Source organism: Montipora capricornis, chromosome 2 (genome assembly GCF_036669925.1).
Source record: "Montipora capricornis isolate CH-2021 chromosome 2, ASM3666992v2, whole genome shotgun sequence".
Lineage (NCBI taxonomy): Eukaryota > Metazoa > Cnidaria > Anthozoa > Scleractinia > Acroporidae > Montipora > Montipora capricornis.
Genome location: NC_090884.1, coordinates 29,481,307 through 29,491,306, shown reverse-complemented (window position 1 = coordinate 29,491,306; position 10,000 = coordinate 29,481,307). Strand labels below are relative to the sequence as shown.

The following is a 10,000-nucleotide window of genomic DNA, read 5'->3' as shown; positions in this document are numbered from 1 at the left end:
AGTATTAGTTGATTTTGTGGAACTGAAGGAGGAATTTACCGCTTTAAGGACAAACGACATGAACTCAACTTGTGATTATAGGGAATGGAACGAATGGCGCGGCGTGGCGTGGTCAAAAATCAGTTATCATTTACATAAACCATTACACTGAAAAAATCGGAACTATTTCCAGATCAGACAGAAGCCTGTTGTGATGTCAGTTCAGGCGCAAAGTAGTGGAAAAGACAACAAAGTGAACGTAATTGAGAGCATGGAAACTGCCATATAAGTTTAAAGGTACTCGATGGAACAATAAGGCTGTGCCTGAGCAGCTGATATCATAAGATCTGAAAGACCTTGTTTGACGGTCGACCATCCATTAAATTTTAGGTCGTTTGAGGGCTGATGGCAAACCCCACTAAGATCGATGTCCCTCTCTCTGTTTTAACAGTGGTGGTACCGAAGTTATTGACAAAATCACCAAATTGTACAGCGGAATTGAAACAGAAAAATAGCCAAATACATACGATAGATCATACCCGAAGTTCGTTTTCTCTTTAATCGAGTTTTACACTTTTAGAAGCTCTTTCGTTCACGTAACGTTTCAAAGCTAGTGTTTGCGTCTTGAAGCCACTGTCGTAAATCTTCGCTATCGGTGTGTTTTAGAAAATTCTTATCCCGTCATCCATTTCTTTGATATTAAGATCTTGTCACTTCAAACCTTTTCCCCTAACTTTGTTTAATTCAGTAGGCCTGTAAAAGAATATAATATGGGAGAAAATCGTTATTGGCGAATAGCATAAATAATTAGCTAGATGCAGTTTGAAATTAAGAACAGCAGCAGCTGATTAAACTAACTAACTACAATGATTAAACCACTTTAAACTTGCACAACTTAGTTGATATTGCAGTAAAGCCCTGGCCAAACTATCGAACAAAGTTGGATGTAAATGTTGAGGTAGTGGCAAAACACTATCCAACATTGCTTAACGAAACATTCAAGTTCAAGTTGGCGCTAAATTGGAGCGTTGGAGCGTTGAAACCCACTTTGTTCGATAGTTTGGCGAGGACTTAAGAAAGTCATCAATCCAAGCAAACCTCTGGCACTGTTTTTATTTAACGTTAAACGTAAGTACAAATCTTTGAAATTTTGGCCTCCCAAATGAAAGGAAAAAACAGGGAGGGACAGGGAAAGAGCCAGAATAGGAGCCACATAAGGGTCATATAAATAAGGAAGAACCAAAAGCACAATGCTATGAACCTGAGCCATCAAGTAGTGGCCCTGCGACCCTCTTTTCAAGTAAAGAGATGATGATATAATACACCTAACTGTTAGTCCAAGATATTTGACAGGCGACAGGTGCGAAGAGTTTAAAGGAAGTTCGTTTTGAAATTAAGTTGGAAAAAAGTGGACACTGACAAGTCGCCTCGACAGGTTGCCAATGAACCACATCATTTTCCGTAAAAATCGTACGAAACGTGACCATGATTTAAATTATGTGCCACAGGTGGAGGTGCATGCCAAACGTTTCACACAAAAACGTCTGAAGACAAAGAATTATTACCAAACTCGTCTGCGCTAAGATGTGCGACCAAAGGTTAAAGGAAATCATACCTATTGTGGAGCAGTACCCAGGCTTTGTCTTGGCAATCTCTGGGTTACACTTGGCATGCTCCCTACCATCGACAACCGCAAATGTTATGGTCATCCATGCTTTGTGGAAAGCCTCCTCGATACCTTCGAATCTAAAGATATTGTTTTCGAGTCTCGCTAGCGCTGATCTGGCGACTGGCCTGTTACCAAAACCTATGCTAGGAATCATTTTTATGGTGATGACAACGACGTCAGAGAAAGGAAATAATCGCTTCGATATATTTTGCCCAACGGTGTTAAACATTGGTTATTTCTCCTTTGTTTTCCTCGCCAGTGCATCTTTTTTGACAGTGACTATCATTTCGGTGGACCGACTTCTGGCTGTTTCCCTGCACCTACGGTATCAAGAACTCGTCACTTTTAAACGTGTCGTTGTTGTCTTAGTGTCAATATGGATGGCCAGTATTGTTGCTGCAACGATATTTGTAACGCTTCCTCGACACAATAACATTGCCCCAGCCATTATCGAAATCGTTGGTCTTATATTCACATCAGTTGCATATGGTCGTATTTACAAAGTTGTCAAATATCATCAAAATCAGATTCAGAGCCAACTTGCCTTGCCTAACATCCAAGCTGAAAAACTACTTCGAGAAAAAAAATCCGCTTTCAGTGCAATGTTTGTTTATATTGTATTGGTGGCGTGTTATTTGCCAAATTTGTGCTGTGAAATGTTCTGGCTCACAAGCTGGGGTGGGACAACGATTTTAATGGCTGAACACGTGTCATTTTTCTTGGTTCTCCTTAATTCAGTTCTTAACCCTGTAATTTATTGCTGGTGATACCGTGAGATACGTGTGATCATGAACAACAGAATAAATAATGTATTCCGCAAGCTATGCGGACCTCCAAACTAACTCTGTAGTGCGCATTTCAATACAGGGCTTTTTGGACACAATTAAATCAATACACCTTGAACATTTTCAGGGTTTCATATTTTCGACCTAAGTTTTTTCAGGTCGCTACAAGACCCAGCCATGAGCTACGTGCTCGGACGCAGGTAAGCGTAGAATGTGGCCGGAAAAGGACGCGTATTTGCAGGTGTCATTCGGTACGTCATTATGCCTGAAGTAGGGACTTTCAGATCTAAGACGCGGTCGTCAACGAGAACGCTACAAAACAACATCATTGGTTAAAATAATCGTGCTGCACGTGCGGAACGCACTTTAGCACAAATTCGTGCGGTACTCGCCTGCACAACGACGCGAAATCCCAAAATTTGAGGTTTTGACGAAAAATTTCTAGGATATTTCGACCAATGACGACGTGAACGAGATGCACTAATCGCGGGTAAAGTGAGGTTTCGTCAACGTCGTAGATCTCAAGTCTCTAATATCTCGGAAAACCGCATCTATCCCTCAATGTAACCAATTTAGCAGCAGGAAAGGTGACGATTTTATCTTAGAAGAATAAATATAGTTGTTGATAGCCTTTAGTGCTAGGAATTGATTCCTCACTTGGACTTTTAAAGCGTTGGTTGTTGACGAGAGAACAAAACTCGAGGCAGTCACCCCTAAAAACTAACTATGCACCAAGTTCAACTCGACGTTAGCTTAAACGCTGTGAAATATTTTCGCAAACAAAGATAATGGTTGTTAGCCAATATTTGGATACCGAACTCCGAAGTGCTTGGCAAAATTAGGCAGCCACTAGTCGATTGAGGGAAGATTTTTTATTTGTTTTCATCCGATTTAGTTCTTTTATAGAAAAAATGACTGATATTTCAAATTGACCCGTTAACAAAAATACCGCCCAAAAAAAAACCCTGCATAATAATAATAGTAATGAAGGGATTGAATGCTTTTAATTAATTAGAAAAGGCAATTATCTGACGTATTGGCAGCCATACTGCAGGGAATATCTGAAAAATCAGTTTTGAGTCAAACGTTCGTCCCTTACGACGACTTTGAGTCCGTAGAAGGATAATCTTGACTGCCATGAGCACGCAATCATATTTTGACTTTTTTTAAAAATGTAAAACCGTGTCAATATTTCCGCCTGAGTGCTTAGTAGGATGGCATGACGTGGGTTTCAGGATATCCGCCGCGCTATCATCTTTCCGCTGTCATCTGCATTTCAACAATGGAAATATATAATTTTTTAGTTTGTTTCAAATTTTTAGAATGACACGAGGAAGGCCATGTAATATTAACAGATAATAAGTTATTTCAAGTACATAAACTAGAAATTTCCAAGAACGTTTCCGAGCGAATGAATTACTTCGGATCTTTGTGGTTTTTATTAAAAGGTGGAAAGTAGCCCTAGTCTCTATCACTAATAGCGAATATATTTTGAGGATAAAAGAGAACGAATAATCAATACAATAGTATTTATAATCCTTATCAATTAACCGGCGGTTCGCACGTGACTAACGAATGACATTGATACAATGACGTTTAGCTACGTCGTGTTTTTGAGTTTATCCACCTGCAACTTGCAAAGCAAACTAATTAAGCAGAAACAGTTTTAATAAATGATAGTGCGAGAATACAGCAAAATTTCATGACACGAATAGTAGAACAAATCATCTGCTCACCGCTACAGCCGACTTAAGGCAATAAACTACTGGGAAATGGCCACCCAGTTATGTAGTCTAATGTTACAGGAACTATCACAACTTGTTCACCTTCATGGAACCTTTATGGTGATTATGATCGTATCAAATTTCTTTTTTGCATTAGTGGCAACTATTGGAAATCTGCTTGTCATAACTGCCATTTGGAGAGCCTCTTCCATGTTACCTAATATAAAGAAACTGTTGCTAAACTTAGCTATGTCAGATTTGGCAGTGGGGTCCTTGGCACAGCTTATGTTTGGAATCATTATTGCGATAATATCCAGAAAAGCAGTAGAAGGAGCCTCTATTGACTTCCTCTGTCCAACTATTCTAACAGTATGTTATTTTGTCCTTAATCTACTCGGTGTTGTATCTTTTCTCACTGTTACTGCCATGGCTGTTGACAGACTTATTGCCATTTCACTTCATTTGCGATATCAAGAACTTGTCACCCCAAGACGTGTTGAGCTCTCATTGGTAATTCTTTGGTTAATAAGTGGTGGAGTCGCCGGCATTTTTATCACAACCTCCATTCGAAATAGACTGGCGAATGTGATTGTTGAGATCGGTGGCTTGTTGAGCACAACTGTGGCATACATTCGCATTTACAGTGTTTCACGATATCATAGAAATCAAATACAAAGCCAACAACGGTTATCGAGAGGAACTGGAAGGGAGGTACTTCGAAGGAATAAACTGTGTCACAACGCCATCTTTCTGTATGTTGTTTTCATGGCCTGTTATCTTCCTTTTCTTTGTTCATCGGTTTTATCGTTAATCAACACGCCCGGCGTGTTTCCTTTATTAGCTCACAACATCTCAGTGTTCATTGTGCTACTAAATTCATCGTTGAACCCTATCGTTTGCTTCTCGAGATATGGAGAAATACGTGAAAATTTAAAGAGAACAATGAAAAGAATATTCCTTGTCAAAACGACTTGAGTGTAAAAGGAATCACGGTGGAAGTAACCATAGATAAAGCAGGTCGATAAAACACCAAAATGTAAGATTTGTTATCACAGTGATAAATATTCAGCCCTGTTGGGTTTTTTGATAGCTTCAGAGACGACGAAATTCGCAAGAGAGACCTGAAAAGAGGAAACCTTCTTTATTTGAATGTCCCAGTCTTCGAGGATTTACTGAAAGAACGTTCAGGGTAAACCTACAGCATAGTTAATACGGGGAAATGGTTATGAAACCCGACAAATTTCTTTGTGGTAGGTTTTTGTTCTCTTTCTTGGGCTTGACCGTGCACAAAAACAATACGGTAGTTGTTTACTCCGTACTGAAGAACTAACCAATACAAACGTGTTGGTTACGTAATTCATGCATAGCGTATGAGCGCAAAACAAAAGATTGAGCAAGGTTGTGGACTTTCCAACCTAAATCTTGGCATCTTCGTTTGCTCCTCTGATGTTTGCCGAGCTTCAAAACCAGTCCTTCATTAACTATGCGTAAAGCAAAGACTCATTTTCTGATTTAATGGGCAAATTTAACGATAACACAACTCTTACGAATATTTAATAACATTTGTAGAGAGATTTCAGGGCAAGTTTCTTAAAACTGTAGTACTGTAATGGTGGGTGACATTTGTTGTGAGCTTAAAGATCAATCAAGCTTCGGTCGATCAAGCTTCGGTCGAAAATTTACAAGATCTAACGAACTGAATTGTCTATCTCAAAATGTGAGAAAATCGGTTACCTATTGGTCATGCATCACATTATAGCAAGTAAACAGAATGAAGTTTGTTTTGAGAAGCAGCTGAGTAGACACAATGAACAACGAACCCAAATAAAGGGCTTGATGAGTTAGTTGTATCTATCCCCGATAGCTGGAATAAATAGGCACAACTTCATTCAACCAAGGAGGAGGGAAAAAAAAAAGAGAGAGAAAGAACTAAATGACTTGTCTTGAATGCCTGACAGCACCGTCCTGGATTGCAATGTGTGTCAAACAAAGTCATGCGCACCTTGACTTTCTTTACCCAGCATTCTAATGTCTCTATTTCGAGTCATTTGTCGGCCTTGCCTTTGCTCTGAAATCTGAGTTGACATTTCACATTTGAATTTCACATTTGAAGTCCACATTCTCACGTTCTAAAGGATCCGTAAATTGTGATGTTACTTGTGCGATCAGAGCAAGTCAAACAAGTATGGTAGAAGGAAAAAAATAAAAAGATTTATCATAAACGTTTCTTCCCAAGAAGGGCATTTTCTTGTAATTTGCGCCACGTGAGTCGGTTGTATTTTCAGTTCTTGTTTTTAAAAAGTTTGTTAACAAAAAAGATGACACAGTTCTTATCAAAGCATAACTTGCGTGGTTGTTCAGTTGTTCATTGAAAAAGAGGAGATAATCCGTGAGTTTGCGTCAGCGCGAGGAAGCAGTTCCAACCGGCTGTCATGATTGGTTCACATGGGTAGAAAAATACAACCTAACCCTAAAGCCATACAGCTGTGTTCCAATGAGGGGTTTAAAGAGCTGGCTAGTATCTGTTGCGTTATCTCGTGTCCCAATTCCGTCGCCCCCAGTCAATTCGCCCTTTGAGGTCCTCATGCATCAACCGCTTGTCGCGCAAACTAATCAATTTGTAAACGCAGTGCATAAAAAAAACAGTGCCTTATCGATCCTTTTTCTTTTTCTTTTTCCTCTTTCTGTCTCCATCGCTGTCCACTTGTGCGGAATCCACACCGTTGCGCTCCGACGAACTCTCATCTTTTAAATGTTCATTTACTTCCCGCTTTCTTTTTGATTTTTCAGGTTTAATTTTTCTTGCGTCATCATCATCCCTAACGAGAAAAATAAACAAGAAATCAGCTTCACGCTTAGAAATTTTTTCGAAACCATCAACGCAGACTCGCCAAGAAAATACTAACCGTGACAAGCTTGAGTAGATTTGGTTGCAAATGCTCTTCAAGTCGGGCGATTTTTCAAATAACGTACTCTGTTGAATCAATGCCACTCCTTTTCTGAGTTCATCGGTCTGTAATAAGGCGGAGACCTATACAAACAATTTTGGATACAATGTCGGTAGCAGATCTGTATGTAAATAACCACGGCGAGCCAACTTGTAACTGAAGTTGTGATACGATAAGTCAATTAGTACTTTATTTTAGAATACCACTGAGGGATTTACAGTGGTATACTAGATAGCTCAACATAGCCTTTCCGTTGGTTGTAACCTGACGAAATAGTAAAGAATTGTCCAACAACAACAACAACAACAACAACAACAACAACAACAACAAAAGCATAACGGATACATTAAGAAGGAAGGCAGAAAGGCATGCGATTGTTCAGGGCAGAAATTTATTATAAATGAAAAGTCTTACGTAGTAACTCAAAGAGAATCGGGAACTAAAGAGGGGATCCAATGATTGAGTTGTAACACAATTTATCAGAGAAAGTAAATTGTTACCTCCTCGGTCTTTTTCGCTTGGCTAATGAACTTGTATGTCAGTCTAAGCACTTCACGGACATGCTTCACTTTCAGGTCAGTTTCCTCAGCAGAAGCCTTGGTCATGACCTGAAATAATAATTAAAATAACCTTCACATTTTACTCACTCCCGTAGTAACCCTCAATAATGCACCTATCATTTCTAAATGTAATCGAATAATTCGTACATTCCCTAGTAATTTGGTATAGGTAATCGCATAATAATTATTTCGAGTGCAATTTGGAATAACTAATCACGAGTAATTTTCTTTTAAAGACGCACAAAATTGCATTAACCAGTAAGGGCCAGTGCAATTTGTAGTATTTGAAAAAAATTACAAGTTCTTATTTATTCCAAATTGCACGAGAAAAATCATGTGCTTTCTCATCAATAATATACCGTACATGAAAAAAATCGAGATGGTTAAACAGAAGCCACGCACATGTATCACGCAATCATGGGAAAATTGCGCCATCCAGGGCTCGTATTTGATTGGCTATCAAGGCAACAAAGCCTAAGGGAAGTCAGCAAAAACCTGAGAAAAAAATCGTTTTGCTTTAAGTCAAGCCTTTCAGCTACGACTGTTAGAATAACGTTTTGAACCTCATGCGTTTCGCAGCTAATACTGAATGCTTTAACTACAGCTATCATCGCATTGACAACTCCTAATCATTACTCCAATGGAAATTGTCTCCCACAGTTATCAACAACAACAAAACAAACTAAGTAACAGTAATTTTAAAATTCACGCCCTTACTGAAAAAAAAAAAAAAAAAAAAAAAAAAAAAAAACAAACACAAAAAAACAGGAGCTTTGGAAAGATCCGAAACTTAACATGTAATTTATTAACTATGAGAATTAAGATTTGCACACCTACACAAGACAAAGTACAGGAAACAATTTCCCCTCTAGGAACTCTAGACATTCTTCGGGGCGTTTGGTGATGAAAAGTCATCAATATCCGTTTCCTCCGTGCGAACAGAGTTCAGACGAATCCAAAATTTATCTGGTAATCACGTGACAAACCCTATATTATATATTTAATACCATATCACTTTGCATATGCGGGGGGACTACAGTGATGCCTCCCCGGGATTTTGACGGGAGACAAATCCCTGTTGGTGCCAAAAAAATCTAACCATTTGAAGTAAGAAAATACCAGGGGGAATCCCTCCCGCATTTTAACAAACAAGGCAACGGATTATACTTACCGAGATTAGCGTTGTTTGCAAAGAGGGGACAATAGCTTTTAAATGCTGTGAATGTTCCGGAGTCTGTGAGGAAAAAATCATTTTCCAGATTCAGATACATTTCGGCGAGAGAGACTGCTTCAGAACTTAACTCCCCAAGGCGAGGCTCTGGTCATAAATAAAGAGTTGCCGACGAGAAAGGTGGTACTTTTTATAGCAAAAGTTCACACCTTTTGGCGTATTTTTCGGCTTGAGTAAGGACTAGCCAAACTTCAGTTCGAATAGGAGCAGGAGAAAAGAACTGTGAGCACTTTTATTCCAAAAATTGTCTTAGCTTCGAACGTTCTGGCATGAAAGGATTCCATGATACAGATATATGATTTTTTTTTTTCACATATTTTAACTGTGGATGGATGGATGGATGGATGGATGGATGGATGGATGGATGCAGACAGATATAACTTTATTTCAACTCGGGTTGATGAGGCCGATTAGGCCCCTGGCAATACAGTGCAATAAGTTTTATTGTACCCAGCAAATTACAGTCAGAATAAGAAAAACTTTTAAGTATTTATTGATGAAGGTACTGACCTCCAGAAATAACTATAAAGAGTTACAATTGCCCGGAGGTCATAAAATTGCCTGGAGTTCACGAAGGAAAATTGATTTACTTGAGCTCAGAGATGAAGATCATCGCAGTTTAGCAGCAACTTAAAAAGTTACGAAGAAAGCTCATAAAACGTCCAGGCTTCAGTGAACGGGGCTCGAATCCATGACCGTGCGAATGCGCTGCACTTGCTATGTCAACTGAGCTAAAAAAGCCAACTGAGCGCTGGTTATTTGTGAGTTCGAATTATATCTCGAACGCGACGAGCGAATAAATGAATGAAATAGAACATATGTTTTCAGAAGACGATCCACTTAAACGAAAGTTACAGTTCACATTGTCACCAGGCCCCATTTGTTCAAAGGCCGGAAAACTTCATCCAATGGATTAAGTCTCTATCTGACAGTTTCACTATGTGCAAAGATTTCGGTATTTGCTCACGTAATCGTAATATGCACACTCTATGCACATCTTAGTAAAGGCGTGTAAGAATACCTTGGACAACGTTTGACTTGGAGTATATTTTGTACTCTGGATGCCGGGTAGCTTATCCCCTGGATAAAGTTATACAGTCTTTG

At 39.1% G+C, this 10,000-nt stretch overlaps 2 protein-coding genes across 2 annotated transcripts in view; one reads left to right on the top strand and one right to left on the bottom strand.

The window, feature by feature from the left end:
- The first annotated feature begins 758 nt into the window (after window positions 1-758).
- On the top strand, window positions 759-6,977 carry LOC138039277 (adrenocorticotropic hormone receptor-like). Its single transcript, XM_068885490.1, has one exon. The coding sequence runs from the start codon at window positions 4,206-4,208 to the stop codon at window positions 5,130-5,132; it is 927 nt and encodes a 308-aa protein (XP_068741591.1). The 5' UTR covers window positions 759-4,205; the 3' UTR covers window positions 5,133-6,977.
- The window catches only part of LOC138039278 (uncharacterized), a 54,667-nt gene continuing 50,348 nt past the window's right edge, over window positions 5,682-10,000 (bottom strand). The window contains 4 exon segments of the mRNA XM_068885491.1: window positions 5,682-6,976; window positions 7,064-7,188; window positions 7,606-7,713; window positions 8,837-8,899. Of these exon segments, the coding sequence (XP_068741592.1) occupies window positions 6,808-6,976; window positions 7,064-7,188; window positions 7,606-7,713; window positions 8,837-8,899 (465 nt within the window). The 3' untranslated portion in view covers window positions 5,682-6,807.